Consider the following 23,205-nt stretch of genomic DNA (forward strand, 5'->3'; position numbering starts at 1 on the left):
ATTCGCTTACGTCTTACACAAAAAGCAGGACACTCACACAAGAGGTGTTTAATTGATTCCTTTTCCTCCACATCATGACAGCTCATACAATAGTCATTATACTTCGCACCTATAGTTTTTGCATATTCGCCTATCAGGCAGCGACCCGTTATAGCAGATATCAGGAGTGCTATCTGACGCCTTGAGAACACTAGCATATCTAGTGTGCGGTTTAAGTTTAAATGGGGCCATATTTGCTTGGTGTCGCTACAACCCTTGCAATTTTCCCATCGAACATTGGCCATCTTAACAGCCCTCTCGTGCAGTAAGAGCTTGCAGGTGGCCAGAGGCATACCAACAGATTCTAGTTCCCCTGGAATATGTAAGGTAGTTCCTAGCCTTGCTAACACATCTGCTTCGCAGTTCCCCGGTATATTCCTATGGCCAGGCACCCATATTAGGTTAATATTGTACTGCTCAGCCATCTCGTTGAGAGATTTGCGGCAGACTATGGCCGTTTTCGAGTTAAGGAACACAGAGTCCAAGTATTTGATTGCAGGTTGACTGTCTGAGTATATATTAATGCCAATATTTGTTGGAACATTACTTCTCAGCCAATTCACCACCTCTCTTATTGCCAATATTTCAGCCTGAAAAACACTACAGTGATTAGGTAATCTTTTCGCTATTCGAATTTCCAGATCTTTAGAATATACTCCGAACCCCACATGTCCATTTAATTTGGAGCCATCAGTATAGAAATCTATATATCTTTTATTCCCCGGGGTCTGTGTACACCACGCCTCACTGTTGGGAATTAGAGTTTCAAACTTTTTGTCGAAAAGTGGTTTTGCCAGGGTGTAATCCACTACGTTAGGCACATCTGGCATTACTTTGAGGACCGAACTATGACCGTACATTTTTTCCGACCACAGCGATAGCTCGCGCAACCGCACAGCCGTTGTTGCAGCTGACTGTTTGGCCAAAATGTCTGAAGGCAATAGATGTAGCATGACATTAAGGGAGTCTGTTCCTGTCTTACTAAATGCGCCTGAGATACATAAGCTCGCCATACGCTGAACTTTATCTAAACAAGTCGGTTTCTGGAGTGCCGGCCACCAGACTACAACACCATATAGCATTATAGGTCTAACTACTGCCGTGTATAGCCAATGCACAATTTTTGGTTTTAGTCCCCACTTCTTCCCTATTGCCTTTTAGCAGGAGTACAAAGCTACCGTGGCTTTTCTCGCCCTCTCTTCAATATTAAGCCTAAAATTCAGCTTTCTGTCCAAAATAACGCCAAGGTATTTTGCACACTCACCAAAGGGAATTTCAGTACCCCCAAGGAAATGGGCCTAACCGTGGGAGTTTTGCGATCTTTGCAGTACATGACTAGTTCTGTCTTTGCTGGATTTACACCAAGACCATTATCTTTCGCCAATTTCTCAGTCATCCGGAGAGCTCTCTGTATCATATCTCTGATTGTGGATGGGAATTTTCCCCTGACTGCTAGCGCCACATCATCTGCGTATGCCACCACTTTTATCCTTTCTTTTTCTAGGGAAACCAGAAGGTTGTTTATAGCAGCATTCCAAAGAAGAGGTGATAGAACTCCTCCTTGAGGAGTGCCTCTGTTCACATACCTTTGTATGTTTGCTTGTCCTAGTGTGGCTGAAATGCGTCTCTTCCTTAGAAGTTCGTCTAACAGCCTAAGTATACCTGGATCAACATTCAGAGTTGTCAGTCCATTTAATATCGAGCTCGGATGGACATTATTGAACGCCCCTTCGATGTCTAGAAACGCCACGATTGTGTATTCTTTGACAGATAGTGAGCTTTCAATAAAGCTGACTAGTTCATGCAATGCGGTCTCAGTCGACCTGCCCTTCGAGTATGCATGCTGTCGTTTCGAGAGCAAACTTGAATCCACGCTAGTCCTAAGATACATGTCTATCATCCTCTCCAGGGTCTTAAGTAGGAATGAGGATAAGCTGATTGGTCGGAAATCCTTCGCACTCGAGTGAGAGGCTTTTCCTGCTTTAGGTATGAAGACGACTTTTGTTTCCCTCCACTTTTCTGGAATATATGCTAAGTTTACACATCGTTTATATATCACCGTCAACCAGGGGATAATTCTTTCAGCCACTGACTGTAACTCCGCCGGAGTAATTCCATCAGGTCCGGGGGATTTGAATGGTCCAAAGCTATTTAAAGCCCATTTTATTCTAGATTCCGACACAATTTCCTCGATAGGAAATGATCGCAGAGCCTCTGTTACACCGCCGGAACATGGTTCAACCGTCTGATTTCCAGGGAAGTGTGTGTCCAAAAGTACCTCCAACGACTCCTCACTGGACGTTGTCCAATTTCCCTCCGATGTTTTAATGAAACCTGGAGCGGTGTTAGTGGATGCTAGTACCCTAGACAGTCATCATTCGTCAAAATGACGACACGTAATTTCATTTTCGATTTAAAATGCATTCTAGTCTATTGGGAAATGGTAAATTTAAGTTATACTTATTCGACCGTTTTGAATTTTTTTCTTATACTAATTAAAACCAAATTGAATAAGAAAATAAATTCAAGTTTGGTTCACTTTTTCGCTCACGATGAAAATTATAGCGTCTTGAAATGAGCCGTAGTCAAAATGACGAAGGATGACGTTAATATACAAAATATAAGGATGACTGTACAGGGTTAAAAGAAAGTTAAAGAATCCTTACCAATTCACTATTAAATTACAAGCAAAGGAGTACTAAAAATTTTTCCAAATTTTTAAGGGGTTATTCTGAAATTAAATATTTGTTTTTTACATTAAAAATATTACATTGGTTTCCAAAAATTTTGATTAAAGAAATACTAAAATAAGGTATTAAAAACCTGTAATTTTGATGATAAAACGGTCATAAAAACGTATACATATTCTAGTTGAAAGAAAGCGAATTTTTAAAAGAAAACTTACCAATTCTCTATTTTTTAAATTTGTTTGAATCCATCTGGAGTTGCTCTGAAATTAAATATTGCTTTTACAACAAAGAAAAACATTAAACTGGTTTCCAAAAAATTAATTAACAAATAATAATATACATAAAAATATTATTTTTAAAAGAAAGCCATATTAACAAAATACTTACCAATTTATGACTAAACTATACGCTGAGATAAACAAAAATTTTCCAAATTCATCTGGAATTGAATATTAAGTTTTTACCTTGAATAATAAAAATTTCAATACACTTTCAATTTCAACATATTTTACTAAATATTCTTAATAACTTTTTTCTAAACTACCGATAAAATATTAATAACTGTCATTTAAAAGGTTTAATAAATAAACACCAATATATGTCTCAAAAATCGAAAATATTCCATGCCTTTCTTTATATTCCCTTGTGTACAAATGCGGTATCTACGAATGGACTGTATTAATGCTTTTTGATCTCCGCAGATGTAAACGTTGAATAATTATGCAAATAAAGAAATAAAAGAAAGCAAATCAGATTTCAGTTCTTTGTATATTTTCAGTGTACAGCGAGGCTTCTTACCGCTTCAAGTGATGATGCACAAGTAATTTTACAATACATATCAAGTTAAGAAAAGAAAATACAAAATTATCTACTGGAACTTATTTCTAAGATGGTGACATTGAGTGAAATTATTACTATTAGTGTTACCACAGTTAATGTAAGTGATGAGATATTACAATTCAAGATACAAAATGTGAATATATCCGTTAAATTCAAAATGTTGGAAATTTAGAAAGTATAAAATATATGGAAAAAGAGGAAATGATATTAAAATATGTTGAACGCAGTTCAACATGCCGGCCCCGTTGCTGTGTAGCAATTTAGAAAAAACAAGTCCCAGATATGATCCAACCAAAAATTGAGCTCTGGGCGATCGGCATTGTTGATGAAGTTTGTGTTAGACCAGCACGGAGAATCTTCGTGAGTATGTCGTTCCCGATTACGATTTCGACGTTGGTTGGTTTACAAAAATGAGGATCAGCCAAATCAGTTAAGTGTTCATAAATCGATTGTAATCTTTCTTCTGTGGTCGATTTAGGAAGAGTTATATTGAATGTAGATTTGACTACGCCACAGATTTGGATCTTTGCTGCTGGGTCATAGTATGATTGTAAACTTATAGCACAAAACTCCTCTCCATTTTCGCGAGTGGTTTTGAGTTTTAAGCGAGATACCAGAGACCGAAGGATAATCGTTTGTAATCCGGCAGAGTTGAGCATCAGTCTTGTTTTGTGATGGCCGTGTGGAGTCAAAACTTTTGCTAGCGCAGTGGGAAGGAAGACGTGCTTTTTAGGTTTTTTGTGCAACCTCTCATGTACTAGTGGTTTTGACCTCTCTTTGGGCGAGGGCAGTGAGACAGATGGACAACGAGAGGCAGAGACTTTTCGTGACTTTGATGATTGAGTATCATGTTTTCTGGGGACTGGTTTAACTCCTTTTTTTGGTACTCGGTTGCTTATACGAAGCTTTGCCTGTCCGTGGTGATTATCGACATGCAACATAGTGTGATGGTTGTAGTTGCAAACCAGACACGTCTTGCGGGATCTACACCAATCACGAGTGTGTGACGAACATAAGCACTTGAAGCAAAAGCCTTTCTCCTTTACTTCCTTACGACGTTGATGGACATTCATTTGCTGGAACTTCGCGCAATCTTTTAAAGTATGCCTTTGTTGGCAAATACGGCACTTGGGGTGGCTAGACATATTGCTAAAAACGTAAAATTTATTAGGATATGAACGGAAGTGGTGGAGATAAGTTTAAGCAGTCGGAAGAATGCAGAGTTTTACTAAGGGGCGCGTTATTAACCCATTCTGTGTGCGTACCTCAGCTACTCGAACATTGGCATCGGCTCCTTGAAATACCCTCACAATTCTACCCAGGCACCATTCATTAGGGGGAAGATTATCTTCCTTTACAATGACAAAGTCGTCAATTTTCAAATTTTGTTGAGTAGTTTTCCACTTGTATCGTCGTTGGAGATCGCAAATGTATTCAGTTTTCCAACGTCTTGCAAATTGGATCTGTAAAGTTTTTAATCTTTGCCACCGATTTACTAAAGTCAAATCATCAGAGTACTCCTCGGGGATAGCGATCAAAGCAGCTCCCCTTAATAAATGGCCAGGGGTCAGAGGAATCAGTTCAGTTGGGTCTTCGCTGATGGGGGATAGTGGTCGGGAGTTTAGAATACTTTCAATTCTAATTAGCAAGGTGGAAAATTCCTCGAAAGTGAATTTCAAATTAGAAGCAATTTTCTTTAAGTGTGTTTTCATGCTTTTTACTGCCGCCTCCCAGAGTCCTCCCATATGAGGAGCATGAGGCGGAATAAAATGCCACGAAAACCCATGCAGATTATATTTTTCAGAAACAGATGGCTGTACGTTCCTTAAAAAATTCTTGTACTCAGTAGTCAAAGTCCTATTGGCACCTACGAAGTTTGTTCCATTATCAGAGAACATTTTCTTCGGAAGCCCTCTTCTTCCTACAAATCTACTAAACGTCGAGAGAAAAGCGTCAGAAGTTAGTTCCGAGCATACCTCCAAATGAATTGCACGAGTGGCTAGACATACGAAAACTGCCGCGTAACCCTTTTGCAATTTAGCATTTCTGAGTCTCGATGTCTTAAGTTCAAAGGGTCCAGCAAAGTCGACGCCAGTATTAGTGAAAGGCAATGAAAATGTACAACGTTCAGTTGGCAATGTTGACATGATCTGGGTTCGAATTCGATGTTTATAGATTGTACATATACGACAATTCCTTATACAATGTCTTATTGCACTTTTTAGACGTATTATATAAAATTCCTGTCGAATAGCGCGAAGCATGACCTGATGTTCAGAGTGTAGTAAGGTTTTGTGAGTAAATTCAATTAACAGTTTGCAGAAACGAGATTTTTCGGGCAGTATGATTGGATGTCGTTCGTTATAACTCATATCAGAGTTTGCCAAACGACCATTCACTCGCAACAGCTTATCTCCATCTAAAATTGGGTTCAGTGTCAACAGTCTACTTTTAGAATTAATGGGTAATTGGTTCTCAAGAGCCTCGTATTCAGATGTAAAATAAATGCGTTGGGCCAAACGTATCAGATTCAACTTGACAAACAGGATTTCATCTTTGGATATATATTCAGTATTAAAAGAATAGTAGGCTTGTCGACGACATCTCTTTATAAACCGATATACAAAACATAGTACTCTCAAAGCTCTGTTAAACGAGGAAAATCTAAATAATAAATTTGGCGATACATTTTCTGAATATCACCATTAAAAACATATTTAAAAAAACGCCATCGCAATATTACGTTCATTAAATCGTTTTGTAATGTGGGTCCAGTGTGTAAAATATCGTTAAGCGAAACCCCAGTAGACGTTTTTTTCGAGGCATTAAATACAACCCTAACTTTTGTGGAAGTGCGTTCAGGTTTGACAACCGCATGGTGAGGTAGATAAAAAGAGCAGTACCGCGAATTGACACAAATTTCCGTAGATGAAGTTGGATCCATATGATCAAGATCTAAATACTCAGATAATACATTCGTATATTCGTACGAAAGATTAGGTGATTTCCCTAAAGATTTTTCAATGTTTAGATACTGTCCCATAGCAGATCGTCTTGATGGTCCTAGTGCCACCTCAGGTGGTAAGTCCTGCCGAAATGGTAATCTTACCATGTATTTTCCATTGGATAATCTACTAGTTGTCTCTTGGTAAAATTTCTCACACCACATATCACTTTCAGACAGCAGTTTCGATGTGGGGACTTCTTCCAACTCCCAGAATTTTCTAATATCATCGTTTATGGTGTCATTTGAAGTAGCCCATGATGCAAACGTTGAAACTGCTCGTTGAGTAGGTGGCCCGCTTATTAACCATCCAAATTCCGTATTTTGCGCTAATAAACTTCCAGCTATATTCTGTTTCACTCCCGATGTAATAATGGAAGGCAAAACATCACTTCCTAATAGCATATCAATCGGTCCGGGCTTGTAAAAGTTTGGGTCTGCCAAATCCAATTTATTCAATTCCGTCCATTCAGAAATGTGCGCCGGCGAGGCTGGCATTAAATGTCTTAAATTAGAACTAACTATCGCGGATGTCTGTAACGCAAAGTCAGACTTTCTGGACCTTAAAATAACCTGGCAAATTTTCGATGAGTTCTCAAGTACTGTCCCTCCAAGACCTGATATCCTCGTGAAGGATTTCTTGGTAGGAATTACTAGTCGGTTCACAACTCTGTCCGAAATAAATGACTCCTGTGAACCTTGGTCAATAAACACCCTAACAATGAATCTTGTGCCTAAATTTTCCAGCTCAATTAACGCAGTAGGTAAAACAGTTCTTTCGGAAGAGCGAGTGTAGTTTGTATGGACATGAGCAATCGGTTCGTTATAAACAGCTGCCGACGTAGTCGGGTGATTAGATTCAGTTTCAACATGAAAACTCGTGACATGTGATTGAGTACTTCGTTGTGTCGCCCTGCGATTCTCAGTGTTACTGGAATCCTGATGTAAAATAGTGTGGTGTTGCTGTTGACATTTCTGGCACACATTGTCACTTTGACAATTCTGAACAGTGTGACCGTACCCCAAACAGTTCTCACAAAGTTTATTCTCATTGACAAATTTTTTCTTTTGTGAGAGAGGCCACGATTTAAATTTTGTGCATGTACGCAGTGAATGATTCTGTTTACAAGCCCTGCAAGGTTTATAACTATTTTCAGTTTTAGTGAAGTAACTGTTGGATTTCTGGGAGTTGACTGGTGGATTTGATGGTTTTCTCATATCAGTTATTGATTCCAACATGTTCAGACGCCTCGAAATAAAATCATCAAGTTGTTCCCAAGATGGCATCTGCTTGTGGTCATTAAGCGAATTCTCCCATGCCGTTAACGTCTCATCGGGCAACCTTGAGGACACCCAGTAAACTAGTATGGGATCCCAGGAAACAACCGATATATTATAGGTCTTCAGTACCGAAAGACAGTTGTTTATCGTATACTGTAAATTACGAAGAGATTTTCCCTTTTCCGAAGTAACCCGATCAGCTTCAAAAATTTTCCTTAATTGGTGGTTAATGAGAATTCTTTCATTCTCATAGCGCTGTCGTAGAGCATCCCATGCTAAACCAAAATTGTCATCAGTCAGAGCAAATTGTCTCACAATTTGGTTAGCTTCACCCCTTGTTTTTGCCCTTAAATGAAACAGTTTTTGGGCAGGTGACAGTTTTTGATGCTTAATATAAATGGCTGAGAACATATCTCTAAACCCCGGCCATTTATCATACCCTCCACTGAAAAGTTCAGTGTCGCAAGGAGGCAGTTTCACAGAAAATCCGTTGTCAGAATCAGCAGCTTTATTTTCAGTTCGTGCCAGTGGCAGAGACCCTTCCATTTTTCTTCTCTCAATATCCATTAAATCGAGCATAGAAGTTTTGCATGTCTTGTACGCCTTGCAAGATTCATTAAATTTGGAATGCATCGATTCCTTTTCCGTATTGCTTAGACCTTCATGAGTGGTCATCTCAGTCTCATAAACGTGAGTCAATGAATGCCAACGACGATCTAAATCATCCAGATCTACTTGGAGACTGGATAGCGTATGCTCAGTTATATCTATAGCAGCGAAGTTGGCGCAGAAGGTGACCACTTGGTCCGAAAAAAAGATGAACTTCTGTGATGACATAATTTTCCCTTTAGACTCCCAACCACAACTGTATATCAAAGTACTTCAGTAAGTTTCTTGATCCCAAATATCAAAAAGTAGAATATTCAAATATCGGACAAATTCAGTGGGTATTATCGCCTCAAGGTCAATTTTCCGTAAATGTCAAAGCAATGTTAAAAATTTGAAAATGTTAACGAAGTATGATACCACTCAGACTAACATTCAAGCCCCAGAATGTGTTTTGTTTACTACTCCGAAAGAGCCATCTTAATTCTAACACGATATACCAGAGAGAGTAGCAGATAAATTATTCCATTCAAAATGTAAATCAACAGCGCTGATAAATTATTCCATTCAAAATGTAAATCAACAGCGCTGATAAATGAAGCAGTATACGCAAAGTAAAATAAACCTGTATAACAGTAGGTAAATGTACAGTTCTAATTAACCTTCAGATACAGATTCCTCAATACCAAATCATAAAAAAAAAAATAGGGAGCCACCGTGGTGCAATGGTTAGCATGCCCGCCTTGCATACACAAGGTCGTGGGTTCGATTCCTGCTACGACCGAACACCAAAAAGTTTTTCAGCGGTGGATTATCCCACCTCAGTAATACTGGTGACATTTCTGAGGGTTTCAAAGCTTCTCTAAGTGGTTTCACTGGAATGTGGAACGCCGTTCGGACTCGGCTATAAAAAGGAGGTCCCTTGTCATTGAGCTTAACATGGAATCGGGCAGCACTCAGTGATAAGAGAGAAGTTCACCACTGTGGTATCACAATGGACTGAATAGTCTAAGTGAGCCTGATACATCGGGCTGCCACATAACCTAACCTAACCTAACCTAAATCATAAAAATTCAATTCCGTTAATGTATAAGACGGATACAATCAAACGTTGAAATATAAGTGGAATGCATATAGGATAGGTGGCAACAATAAAAATACAACAATAAAAAAATTTCTCCGTTTTAAATATCCACAACAATTTACAGTACAGCAAAATATCCAGATTGATAATCAAGGATATTTAAAGACGCAATTCTCTTTTAAAATTTGGGTTTTGTGTACTTGTTTCAAGGAAGCAAATGTTAATTTTTCATTTTTTTCAGACTTTCTTTTCATCAGATGCTATCAAATTCCTCTAAAAAAGAGTTAACGACAACTTTAGTTTCCAAATTAAGACTCGACTTCCAGTAGAAATTATGATATGTTTCAAGCAAAAAATGTCTTTAAAATAAGGTGTTGAAAAACATATCCTATTTTTTTTTAACGAATTTTTGCTTTGTAGGCAAGATGCAAAAAGGAAACAAATTAAAAGACAATTTTGTTAATTTTAAAGGTTTTTTTTCTGAATTATTAAAGTCACGTTAACCTTACACCACAAATTTTATCGTTCATGTTATGATACACATTTTTAAGTAATTGTAAGGACAAAAAAACTTCATTGAAAAGTTTATTCACTTTTGGACAAGGAAAAAACTTTATATTAGAGACATGCGTTTTACATGCCAAGCAAAATTTGCATTCTTATTCGGAAGATATGAAATCTTTGATCCCACGACAATAGTTTTTTCAGTGTATTTTGCTCCAATCAATTAATGTAATTAAGTTCGTTCCTGTGAAACCAAAACTTGATCACGGTGTACGAAAATCCAGATCTGTATCAATATGTATTCAACCAACTTATACCAAAAGTTTCACTAAACTTCCTAGCGAATGGTTTGCAATCTGAGTTTTTCAAATTTTTCTAATTTTACATTAGACTCAATGAAGCTTATCCGTTTTTTGGGACCAACAATTTTTTGTGGTTTCACGTTTACGTCTTACTTAAATCTAGCAATTCCAGATGCGGGAAATCATTCTTATATACACTCAGAAAAGCTTATTGTAGCTTTACCACAAAAACTCGTTGATAATTAATATTATTGCAATAAATGTTCATTCGCAATGCTTTTTATGTAAATCTCCCAAATGAACAAACCTTTGTTTTATTCCAAGTATGTGTCAAATTTGTTATGAAGAGCAAACCCAATTTTGGTCCCAAACCCAATAAAAAAGAACCACCACGAAAAAATGGTTTTCCCTTGATTTTTATTTCAATTTTGCTTCCATATGAAGAGGCACTTCGTATATGTCGATCAAACAAACAAACAAAAAATAATCAAGGATATCACAAAGAATATATTTCGTTGAATTTCAATTCAATTTCATTCAATTTTATGTAAGTAACTTTAGTATGAGCACAATTTCCAAGTTCAATTCGAACTAAACAATTACTTCAAAATACGTGCCTATCTATTCAGGTACGTACTTTGCTTTACAGGCAAGTATTCCTTTATAGGAAAATATTTATTTTCTTAGGAAAATATTTTCTCCCAGTGCTTTCCATATATAAGTGATTTTTCTTCAGAAGGTAAGTATTCCAGATTTCATATGTTAACCATTCCACTCATAGGTACATCTATTTCATATTAAATTATATATAACAATATGAGACCAAGCAACAAATTTGTCCCACTATCTGATTTTTGACTGTGTTTTCCTCGCTGACGTTTTCGTGCTCATACACCAGATAGCAAATTTTGATCTAGAACAATTTTTCCAGACCACTAGACAATTCCAAGCAAAAAAACTAAATATTCCTGTTTCTTGTCTTTATGAGAAGAAAACAGACTTTTCGTATATTTGAAAAATATTTTTTACAGCGTTAAATACAATGGTATGTTTTTTCTTGAATTTCCCATATAATTTTGGGTTTCTTTTTAATTTTAATGTAATTGGGTAAAAGTAAGTAATTGTTGAACCCTTTGGATTCTTGGTTTAAGCGCTTTTCTATGAATTTATATTTTTGGCAACCCTACATACATAACATCCACTTACCACATAGCCAACGTATATAATGATGTTACCCCTCACGTCTCGTTAATGCTATCAATTCGCCATCAATTTGGAATGTTCATTTCACGTTGTCAAACACCGTTAGGAAACCACCATCAATCTTCAACCTTCTTAACAGGCACACCAAGCAAAAGAAATTTTATCAACGCCAAGAGTTAACTAAACCAGCCACATCAATAGGAAATACAGATCATCAGGCAAATTCTTCCACAGGCTCACATGCAATATTTACTTTAAATGTATCCAATTTCTCTCCTTTTTTCTTTATAATTTAAACCAGTACACAAGCTATAGTTCCAAGTGCATATTTTTTTCTGTTATCTTTCTTATTTTTTGATCGTCAATTATAGTTGTTCACTCCACAAAAACTAACTTCAAATGACAATCCCCAGGCTTTTGACATCTTTACGTCTCTCCCTACGTTCACGACAAAGACAGCGATGCCTTATCGGTCAATGACTTGTGGGATTTTAATATGAACAGGACATTCTTTTTAAATCTATATTATTTTCTGCACTAAAATTTTAGAAGAATGCCTATAGTTGAATATTACACTTGCTCATAATTTACCTCTAGTTCATAATTTACCACCAGCTCATACTAATTTAAATAACTACCCAATAAACACAAACGTTTGAAAAATGCTAAATTTCAACAATTTTTCAAACATTTTTTCAAAGGATTAGGGTAATATTCAAGTTGAGAAATTGTTGAGAAAATCGCGTTCTCAACAAAAAACAGACATTACCCTCAACAGTGAAATTCAACACATTAGCAATAATATCTCAAGTGTTATCCTCAAATTGAAATGCATCGCTACTCAATAATTTGTCAAACAATTTTCGATGCGAGTCAAATTCAAAATTAACATCGTTGCAAATACTTTTCAACCTAAATTTGTATGAATGATATCCCCACTTCAAATTGAAAGTCAAAGCCAAAATTCTATGAATTTTGTATAATTTATTCATTTTCATCCAAATAAAATATATAATAATATATAATAATACACTACACTACATAAAACACTACAATACCAATTGATAAATAATAATCTTATTAAACATATCAACAAATAAGAACAAAATAAAAACAAACAACAAAACTTTAAATATCTTAAACATTATTAGTAAACACTTTTGCATTGATAATTCGTTTTCCTTCCTTTTGGTGTCATAAAACAGCATTAAAATTTATTAACATGCGTGTAATTTAAAATTAGGAACGTACTGGACCGCGTGTTAGAATTGATTTCCAGCAGAAGGAAATCACAAAATATCCATTTTAAACTGATAATATCCATTTTAAACTGATAAACTGACGATGTGATGCACATTTTCATCCAGAAGTTGTTGATTTCAACAATTTGTTGTTTTTAACAATTTTAATTGGTTGCACTTGTAATGTTTCTGGAAACTTTTTCTTGTCGATAAGCCACTCATTTTTAATTGGTCAGTTTCTTAATGATGTTTGCAAGAATGTAGCATCCAAAGATTTTAGTTTTCTGCAAAGAGATTTAGATTTAGTGACTTCTCTAAAGTGTTGATTTAATTTTTCATATTGACATACCAATTATTATAAACTATTTGAAGCAGTTCCAGTTAATTGTCCACCATTTTTTCACCGGTCAGCTTTTTAATGTTTTCAAGAACGTAGAATCCATAATTTTAGTTTTCTGCAAAGAGATATACATTTAGTGACTTCCTTAAAGTTTTATATCATTTTTTATTTTCACTTACCCATTTTTATAAACTATTTGGTTATTTGTCTAAAATTTTCCATTTTTTTATTTCTTGCACTTAACCACGAACTTCGTTGCACAAATAAGTATTGAAAACCACATGGTTTTTTCGTTGCATTTTAGGGTAGTGTTTTGTCAAATTTTCTCATATTATCTTCAACACCTTTTCAAAGATTTCGTCAACATTTTGGCAAATTGGAAGTAATTCGCAAACAATTTGAAGATGTATTGAAGATGAGCTATTTCAAGTCAAGTTGAATTTATGTTGAAAATTATATTTACCCTCAAACTGAAAAGTTGTTGCATTTGAAAAACTCTCATCCTGTGTTTATTGGGTATGAATTAATTATAATCCATCAGTGCCCACAATGTGGCAGGTATGTGGCAACCGTGACTCAAAAAAGGCAATACATATATGTAAGGAGATGGCTGTGGTATGTATAATGTGCTCCCAATTAAGAGAGCAATGTCATTACCGTGACAGCTGCGTTAACCCCAGCTGCGCTGTCAACTTTAGCCTGGTTTGTTTATCGAATCAGTGTATTGAGCACACTTTCATTTTAAGAGTATAGGGTATGTATCAACACAAATTGTATTGTCTATGTTGTCATATGGTACCAAGCATATGATTATCAGCGAACTTAGAAGAATTTTGCCAATTATGTAAGAGCGTGACTGAGATTAAAAAAAATGTTAATGTTGAAGGTGGATGTTAATGCATGTATGGTTTAGTTTGATCAACATTGAAGGCAAATGTGTCAAGAGTGATGTTAGGGTTGAAAATGTATGGTAGGTTCTTTGAAATGTTGCAAAAAAAATGTTGAGAGTTCGATTGGGCCAGAGTAGCAAAGGTAAGTACACGCACAATTTCAAATGTTGCAGGGATTTCTGGTAGGTATGTTAAATATGATACATGTAAACATTAGAGAATCCCGTCAACATAGACAGTATGTAAGTATAGACTGTGAAAGGCAGTATGTAAGGGTTTTAATGTTAGTGTTGCTCGTAAAGCAACTTCTTTTAATTTACAGTTGTTAATGTTATTGCTTTCGTAAAAAAGCAGTTCTTGTTCTATTTTCAAAGAACTTAACAGAATTCCAGTTTGACTATGTGCCAGCGGTAACAGACATTGGCAAACCATAGGATCAGAGAGTTAACAATAATACGTGGGTACGATTAAATGTAAAAACCAAACTTTCAAAATAATTCCAGTACTTCCGCGCTAAGTTTCAATTAAACCAAACTCCACACAATAAATCCGTTCATAAAATAATAAATTCCACGTACCTTTCTTTTGTCCAATAAATGTCAATGATGTTGACGTTACGTAACTTCTAGGACGTGATCCCAAAGAGTTGCAGAAATCGATGGACGTAATCCCCGTATTTAATTATTATTTGCAAAATCAGTTCCTTTTGACGGTTTGAAAGGACCATGTACAAATGCGGTATCTACGAATGGACTGTATTAATGCTTTTTGATCTCCGTAGATGTAAACGTTGAATAATTATGCAAATAAAGAAATAAAAGAAAGCAAATCAGATTTCAGTTCTTTGTATATTTTCAGAGTACAGCGAGGCTTCTTACCGCTTCAAGTGATGATGCACAAGTAATTTTACAATACATATCAAGTTAAGAAAAGAAAATACAACATTATCTACTGGAACTTATTTCTAAGATGGTGACATTGAGTGAAATTATTACTATTAGTGTTACCACAGTTAATGTAAGTGATGAGATATTACAATTCAAGATACAAAATGTGAATATATCCGTTAAATTCAAAATGTTGGAAATTTAGAAAGTATAAAATATATGGAAAAAGAGGAAATGATATTAAAATATGTTGAACGCAGTTCAACACCTTGTTGCATACCTGCTTAAAAGATGCAACAACCCACTCCAACGCCAACTATACAACTAAAGCATGCCAAACAAAACCAAGCAAAGCCAAAACATCCCTACAACAACAAAAACACATGTGCCTTTATTGAAAACAACACCTCATCCAGCCAAATAAACCATCCACGAATAACAAACACACACACACACACACAAACCACTAAATGAACAAAAATAAAAACAACCCCATGCTCATGTATACACAACAAAACTCAAGTAACATCATCTTTACATTAATCACATTCCACTATTCCGATAAAGATCTCTGTACTATACATTAGTTCATCGCATCTGCTGACAATTTACTCTAAGAATAATATTCGTAAAGGCACACCAGTTTATGAACGATGAAACGTTTAACTTAAAATTTGCAAAATTTTCATGAAATGTTATCTAAAAAAATATTTTCTCATACCAAAAAATCTTATTGTAAATTGCACTTATTATTTAGAAAATACTTTACATTTCACAAGTAGTTTTATAGCATGACAAACGAATTTTTAACTACCAGTTAAGAATTTTTTTAAGGAAATTTCCATCGTATTTTGTAGGCCATGAACTAAACGATTGCTACTTAGAATTTGTAAAATTTTCTTTCGAGTAGTTAATTTTCGTTGAAGATACGAAAAATAAATTAAAATTCTGGAAAATTCTTGTAAAAATCTTCTTAAATTTACGAAACACTTTTTTTCTGTGAAATAATTCGCATGTTTGGGGATTAATTTTTCATTTCAGATAATTCGAAAGGAAACAGATAATTCCAATAGCAAAACGAAAATAACTTTACCGATTATTGGACTATTCCAGATGGATAGCAGTAAACGATTTTTTATAAATAACTCTAAGAGAGTAAAAACAGTGGATAGGAAGGAAGAACATCGATTCAGTACCGCTGAGTACAATAACTTGACATATGAGTCTATTGTCTACAAAAATATATACAGCGCGGGCTGCGTGAAACAGAAGAGCAAAACACACTATATGTATGATGTTATTACTGTAAGTAGATTTAAGTGAACAAACGAAGATCAGAATCGTAAATATGTTTTATGTGCGAAAAAAATTTGTAAAATTAATTTTTACGTTATCATAATTAAAATATGTAAGGAAAGTCTAAAGTCGGACGGAGCCGTACGACACCATATCAAATCCGTCCAATGTGTTGGATGGTATATGCACATATATTCTGTATATCTGACCAGATCAGCACAGAGTTCTACAATACTTATAGATTTTACATTTAGGTCGGCTAATGCGCTGAGGTGGAACACAATGTTAGTAAAAAAATATAGGAAACCTTTAAATATGAACCAATTTTGAGGAAACTTCGTAAAAGTGTATTTATGATTTATCGGTCGATATATACGTATTAGAAATGAAGGAAAACTTGAGTCATCTTTACAAGTTTTCGACTTAGGAGTGGCGATTTTATAAGGAAAATGTGAGTATTTTGGCCATTTTTGCCCAAATCGGAAAAACATATGTATGGAAGCTATATCGAAATCTGAACCGATTTCAACCAAATTTGGCATGCAAATTTAGTATGTTAATTCTACTCTCTGTACAAAATTTCATGTAAATCGGACTACAACTTTGAACTCTGTGGTCATATGACTGAAAATCGGGCGAAAGATATATATGGGAGCTATTTCTAAATCTGCACCGATTTCTATAAAATTTAGCACACTTGACTACACTAGTAATTGTACTCCTAGTGCAAACTTTCAACCAAATTGGGCTAAAACTCCGGCTTCTGGGGCCATATAAGTCAATATCGGGCGAAAGATATATATGAGAGCTATATCTAAATCTGAACCGATTTCTATCAAATTATTGCAAACTACGAGGTTAGTCCTAGGGCGAGGACGCATATTCAAGGAGATATGGGCAAAAGAAGTTGTTCATATAAAAATTGCAATTTTTTTAGGTTTTGGGTGGATTATTAATTTTTTTGGGGTGTAACGACTTAAAGTCCTTTTCGCTCTAGGACGCATATTTAAGGAGATATGGGCAAAATAAGTTTTTCAGATAAAAATTGCAATTTTTAGGTTTTGAGTGGATTATTAAATTTTTTGGGGTGTTACGAATTAAAGTCCTTTTCGCTCTAGGACGCGTATATACGAAGATATGGGCAAAAGAAGTTTTTCATATAGAAATTGCAATTTTTTAGGGTTTGGGTGGATTTTTAAATTTTTTGGTGGTGGTCATAAAATAAAGTCCTTTTGGCTCTAGGGCGCCTAGTTTAGGAATATGGGCAAAATAAGTTTTTCATATAAAAATTTAATTTTTTTAGGTTTTAGGTGGATTTGTCAATTTCTTGGAGGGGTGGTCACGAATTCCTTTTTGTCCTTTTCGCTCTAGGATGCATATTTAAGGAGATATGGGCAAAAGAAATTTTTCATATAAAAATTGCAATTTTTTAGGTGTTGGGTGGATTTTTAAATTTTTTGAGGGGTGGTTACGATTTAAAGTCCTTTTCCCTCTAGGACGCATATTTAAGGAGATATTTTTCAATTTTTTGGTGGTGGTCACACTATATGTATGATGTTATTACTGTAAGTAGATTTAAGTGAACAAACGAAGATCAGAATCGTAAATATGTTTTATGTGCGAAAAAATTTGTAAAATTAATTTTTACGTTATCATAATTAAAATATGTAAGGAAAGTCTAAAGTCGGACAATCGGACATATCAAATCCGTCCAATGTGTTGGATGGTATATGCACCCATACACATATATTCTGTATATCTGACCAGATCAGCACAGAGTTCTACAATACTTATAGATTTTACATTTAGGTCGGCTAATGCGCTGAGGTGGAACACAATGTTAGTAAAAAAATATAGGAAACCTTTAAATATGAACCAATTTTGAGGAAACTTCGTAAAAGTGTATTTATGATTTATCGGTCGATATATACGTATTAGAAATGAAGGAAAACTTGAGTCATCTTTACAAGTTTTCGACTTAGGAGTGGCGATTTTATAAGGAAAATGTGAGTATTTTGGCCATTTTTGCCCAAATCGGAAAAACATATGTATGGAAGCTATATCGAAATCTGAACCGATTTCAACCAAATTTGGCATGCAAATTTAGTATGTTAATTCTACTCTCTGTACAAAATTTCATGTAAATCGGACTACAACTTTGAACTCTGTGGTCATATGACTGAAAATCGGGCGAAAGATATATATGGGAGCTATTTCCAAATCTGCACCGATTTCTATAAAATTTAGCACACTTGACTACACTAGTAATTGTACTCCTAGTGCAAACTTTCAACCAAATTGGGCTAAAACTCCGGCTTCTGGGGCCATATAAGTCAATATCGGGCGAAAGATATATATGAGAGCTATATCTAAATCTGAACCGATTTCTATCAAATTATTGCAAACTACCAGGTTAGTCGTAGGATTATTATTGCAAACTACCAGGTTAGTCCGAGGACACATATTCAAGGAGATATGGGCAAAAGAAGTTTTTCATATAAAAATTGCAATTTTTTTAGGTTTTGGGTGGATTATTAATTTTTTTGGGGTGTAACGACTTAAAGTCCTTTTCGCTCTAGGACGCATATTTAAGGAGATATGGGCAAAATAAGTTTTTCAGATAAAAATTTGAATTTTTTAGGTTTTGGGAGGATTATTCAATTTTTTGGGGGTGGTCATGAATTAAAGTCCTTTTCGCCCTAGGACGCATATTTAAGGAGATATTGGCAAAAGAACTTTTTCATATAAAAATTGCAATTTTTAGATTTTGAGTGGATTATTAAATTTTTTGGGGTGTTACGAATTAAAGTCATTTTCGCTCTAGGACGCGTATATACGAAGATATGGGCAAAAGAAGTTTTTCATATAGAAATTGCAATTTTTTAGGGTTTGGGTGGATTTTTCAATTTTTTGGTGGTGGTCTTAAAATAAAGTCCTTTTGGCTCTAGGGCGCTTAGTTTAGGAATATGGGCAAAATAAGTTTTTCATATAAAAATTTAATTTTTTTTAGGTTTTAGGTGGATTTGTCAATTTCTTGGAGGGGTGGTCACGAATTCCTTTTTGTCCTTTTCGCTCTAGGATGCATATTTAAGGAGATATGGGCAAAAGAAATTTTTCATATAAAAATTGCAATTTTTTAGGTGTTGGGTGGATTTTTCAATTTTTTGAGGGGTGGTTACGATTTAAAGTCCTTTTCCCTCTAGGACGCATATTTAAGGAGATATGGGCAAAAGATTTTTTTTTATATGGGAAAAATAAATTTTTAAAATAAAAATTCCATTTTTTTACGATTTGGGTGGATTTTTAAATTTTTTGGGGTGTTACGAATTAAAGTCCTTTTCGCTCTAGGACGCCTATTTAAGGAGATATGGGCAAAAAAAATTGCTCATACAAAAATTGCAATTTTTTTTGGTTTTGGGTGGATTTGTCAATTTTTTTGGGGGTGGTCACGAATTAAAGTCCTTTTCGCCCTAGGACGCATATTTAAGGAGATATGGGCAAAATAACTTTTTCATATAAAATTTAAATTTTTTTAGGTTTTGGGTGGATTATTAAATTTTTTGGGGTGTTACGAATTAAAGTCCTTTTCGCTCTAGGACGCATATTTAAGGAGATATGGGCAAAATAAGTTTTTCAGATAAAAATTTGAATTTTTTTTAGGTTTTGGGAGGATTATTCAATTTTTTGGGGGTGGTCATGAATTAAAGTTCTTTTCGCTCTAGGGCGCTTAGTTTAGGAATATGGGCAAAATAAGTTTTTCATATAAAAATTTAAATTTTTTTAGGTTTTGGTGGATTTGTCAATTTTTTGGGGGGTGGTCACGAATTAGAGTCCTTTTCCTTCTAGGACGCATATTTAAGGAGATATGAGCAAAAGAAATTTTTCATATGGGAAAAATAAATTTTTAATATAAAAATTCCATTTTTTACGATTTGATTGAATTTTTAAATTTTTTGGGTGTTACGAATTAAAGTTCTTTTCGCTCTAGGACGCATATTTAAGGAGATATGGGCAAAAGTAATTTTTCATATAAAAATTGCAATTTTTTGGTGGTGGTCATGAATTAAAGTCCTTTTGGCTCTAGGACGCTTAGTTTAGGAATATGGGCAAAATAAGTTTTTCATATAAAAATTAAATTTTTTTAGGTTTTGGGTGGATTTGTCAATTTTTTGGGGGGTGGTCACGATTTAGAGTTCTTTTCCCTCTAGGACGCATATTTAAGGAGATATGGGCAAAAGAAATTTTTCATATAGGAAAAACAAATTTTTAAAATAAAAATTCCATTTTTTTACGATTTGGGTGGATTTTGCAATTTTTTGGTGGTAGTCATGATATAGTTTAGGAGATATGGGCAAAATAAGTTTTTCATATCAAAATTGCAATTTTTTTAGGTTTTGGGTGGATTATTAAATTTTTTGGGGTGTTACGAATTAAAGTCCTTTTCGCGCTAGGACGCGTATATACGAGATGTTGGCAAAATAAGTTTTTCATAAAAAATTGCAATTTTTTAGGGTTTGGGTGGATTTTTCAATTTTTTGGTGGTGGTCATGAAATAAAGTCCTTTTGGCTCTAGGGCGCTTAGTTTAGGAATATGGGCAAAATAAGTTGTTCATATAAAAATTTAAATTTTTTAAGTATTGGGTGGATTTGTCAATTTTGTGGGGGGTGGTCACGAATTAGAGTCCTTTTCGCCCTAGGACGCATATTTAAGGAGATATGGGCAAAATAAGTTTTTCATATAAAAATTTCATTTTTGTTAGGTTTTGGGTGGATTATTAATTTTTTGGGGTGGTCACGAATTAAAGTCCTTTTTTCTCTAGGACGCCTATTTAAGGAGATATGAGCAAAATAAATTTTTCATATGGGAAAAATAAATTTTTAATATAAAAATTCAATTTTTTACGATTTGAGTGAATTTTTAAATTTTTTGGGTGTTACGAGTTAAAGTCCTTTTCGCTCTAGGACGCATATTTAAGGAGATATGGGCAAAAGTAATTTTTCATATAAAATTAGAATTTTTTTAGGTTTGGGGAGGATTATTAAATTTTTTGGGGGTGGTCATGAATTAAAGTCCTTTCGCTCTAGGGCGCTTAGTTTAGGAATATGGGCAAAATAAGTTTTCATATAAAAATTTAAATTTTTTAAGTATTGGGTGGATTTGTCAATTTTGTGGGGGGTGGTCACGAATTAGAGTCCTTTTCGCCCTAGGACGCATATTTAAGGAGATATGGGCAAAATAAGTTTTTCATATAAAAATTTCATTTTTGTTAGGTTTTGGGTGGATTATTAATTTTTTGGGGTGGTCACGAATTAAAGTCCTTTTCGCTCTAGGACGCGTATATACGAAGATATGGGCAAAAGAAATTTTTCATATAAAAATTGCAATTTTTTAGGGTTTGGGTGGATTTTACAATTTTTTGGTGGTGGTCATGAAATAAAGTCCTTTTGGCTCTAGGGCGCTTAGTTTAGGAATATGGGCAAAATAAGTTTTTCATATAAAAATTTAAATTTTTTTAGGTTTTTGGTGGATTTGTCAATTTTTTGGGGGTGGTCACGAACTAAAGTCCTTTTCGCACTAGGGCGCATATTTAAGGAGATATGGGCAAAATAAGTGTTTCATATAAAAATTGCAATTTTTTTAGGTTTTGAGCGGATTATTAAATTTTTTTGTGGTGTTACGAATTAAAGTCCTTTTCGCTCTAGGACGCGTATATACGAAGATATTGGCAAAATAAGTTTTTCAGATAAAAATTTCAATTTTTTTAGGTTTTGGGAGGATTATTCAGTTTTTTTTTTTTGGGGTGGTCATGAATTAATGTCCTGTTCGCGCTAGGGCGCTTAGTTTAGGAGATATGGGCAAAGTAAGTTTTTCATATTGCACAGGTGTGTGGGGGGATTGCAAAACCAAGAAACCAAGAGAACCAATGTGATAGATGGGATCCCCTGTATGAGATGAGTGGACTGTATAAGGTTGTATGTTTAATTTGTTTTATTATTTCTCCAAGTAATGAGAAATAATAAACAAAATGTTGATGACGTGAAACCCAACCGGAAAAGGAGTAGTGGAGGTTTCAGTTTTGAATTTACAAAATTAATATTTTATTTATTAGATAATTATACCCTGCGCCACACTGTGGAACAGGGTATTATAAGTTAGTGCATATGTTTGTAACACCCAGAAGGACACGAGATAAACACATGGTGTCTTTGGCAAAAATGCTCAGGGTGGGTCCCTGAGTCGATATAACCATGTCCCGTCTGTCCGTCCGTCCGTCCGTCTGTTTGTGAACACATTTTTGTGATCAAAGTCTAGGTCGCAATTTAAGTCCAATCGCCTTCAAATTTGGCACATGTTCCTAATTTGGGTCAGAATAGAAGCCTATTGATTTTGGAAGAAATCGGTTCAGATTTAGATATAGCTCCCATATATATCTTTCGCCCGATATGCACTAATATGGACCCAGCAGCCAGAGTTTTATACCGATATGCTTGAAATTTTGTACAAACATAACACTTAGTCGTATAGTCAAGTGTGCAAAATTTGATTTAAATCGGTTCAGATTTAGATATAGCTCCCATATATATCTTTCGCCCGATATGGACTTATATGGCCCCAGAAGCCAGATTTTTGGCCGAATTTGGTAACAATTTTGCACTACGAGTACAATTAGTAGTATAGTCAAGTGTGAAAAATTTGACTGAAATCGGTTCAGATTTAGATATAGCTCCCATATATATCTTTCGCCCGATATGGACTAATATGGTCCTAAAAGCCAGAGTTTTGGTCCAATGTGGTTGAAATTTTGCACAGGGAGTAGATTTAGCATTGTAGCTATGCGTGCTAAATTTGGTTGAAATCGTTTCAGATTTAAATATAGCTCCCATATATATCTTTCGCCCGATATGCACTTATATGGACCCAGAAGCCAGAGTTTTATCCCGATTAGCTTGAAATTTTGCGCAAGGAGTACAATTGGTAGTATAGTCATGTGTGCCAA

The 23,205-nt window shown here is 34.9% G+C and overlaps 1 protein-coding gene and 1 long non-coding RNA gene across 2 annotated transcripts; both read right to left on the minus strand.

Moving 5' to 3' along the window:
- Positions 1 to 4,768: 4,768 nt before the first annotated feature.
- Positions 4,769 to 8,691, minus strand: LOC142235541 (uncharacterized). The gene is made up of 2 exons (XM_075306791.1): positions 6,313 to 8,691; positions 4,769 to 6,175 (listed from the first exon to the last, which is right to left on the minus strand). Exons 1-2 carry the CDS (start codon positions 8,689 to 8,691, stop codon positions 4,769 to 4,771), a joined length of 3,786 nt encoding a protein of 1,261 aa, XP_075162906.1.
- A 3,979-nt stretch (positions 8,692 to 12,670) lies between these two features.
- LOC142237169 (uncharacterized) lies at positions 12,671 to 13,624 on the minus strand. The gene is made up of 3 exons (XR_012722375.1): positions 13,314 to 13,624; positions 13,144 to 13,249; positions 12,671 to 13,078 (listed from the first exon to the last, which is right to left on the minus strand). It is a non-coding gene; the product is annotated as an uncharacterized LOC142237169 (long non-coding RNA).
- Positions 13,625 to 23,205: the final 9,581 nt, after the last annotated feature.

Source organism: Haematobia irritans, chromosome 4 (genome assembly GCF_050003625.1).
Source record: "Haematobia irritans isolate KBUSLIRL chromosome 4, ASM5000362v1, whole genome shotgun sequence".
Lineage (NCBI taxonomy): Eukaryota > Metazoa > Arthropoda > Insecta > Diptera > Muscidae > Haematobia > Haematobia irritans.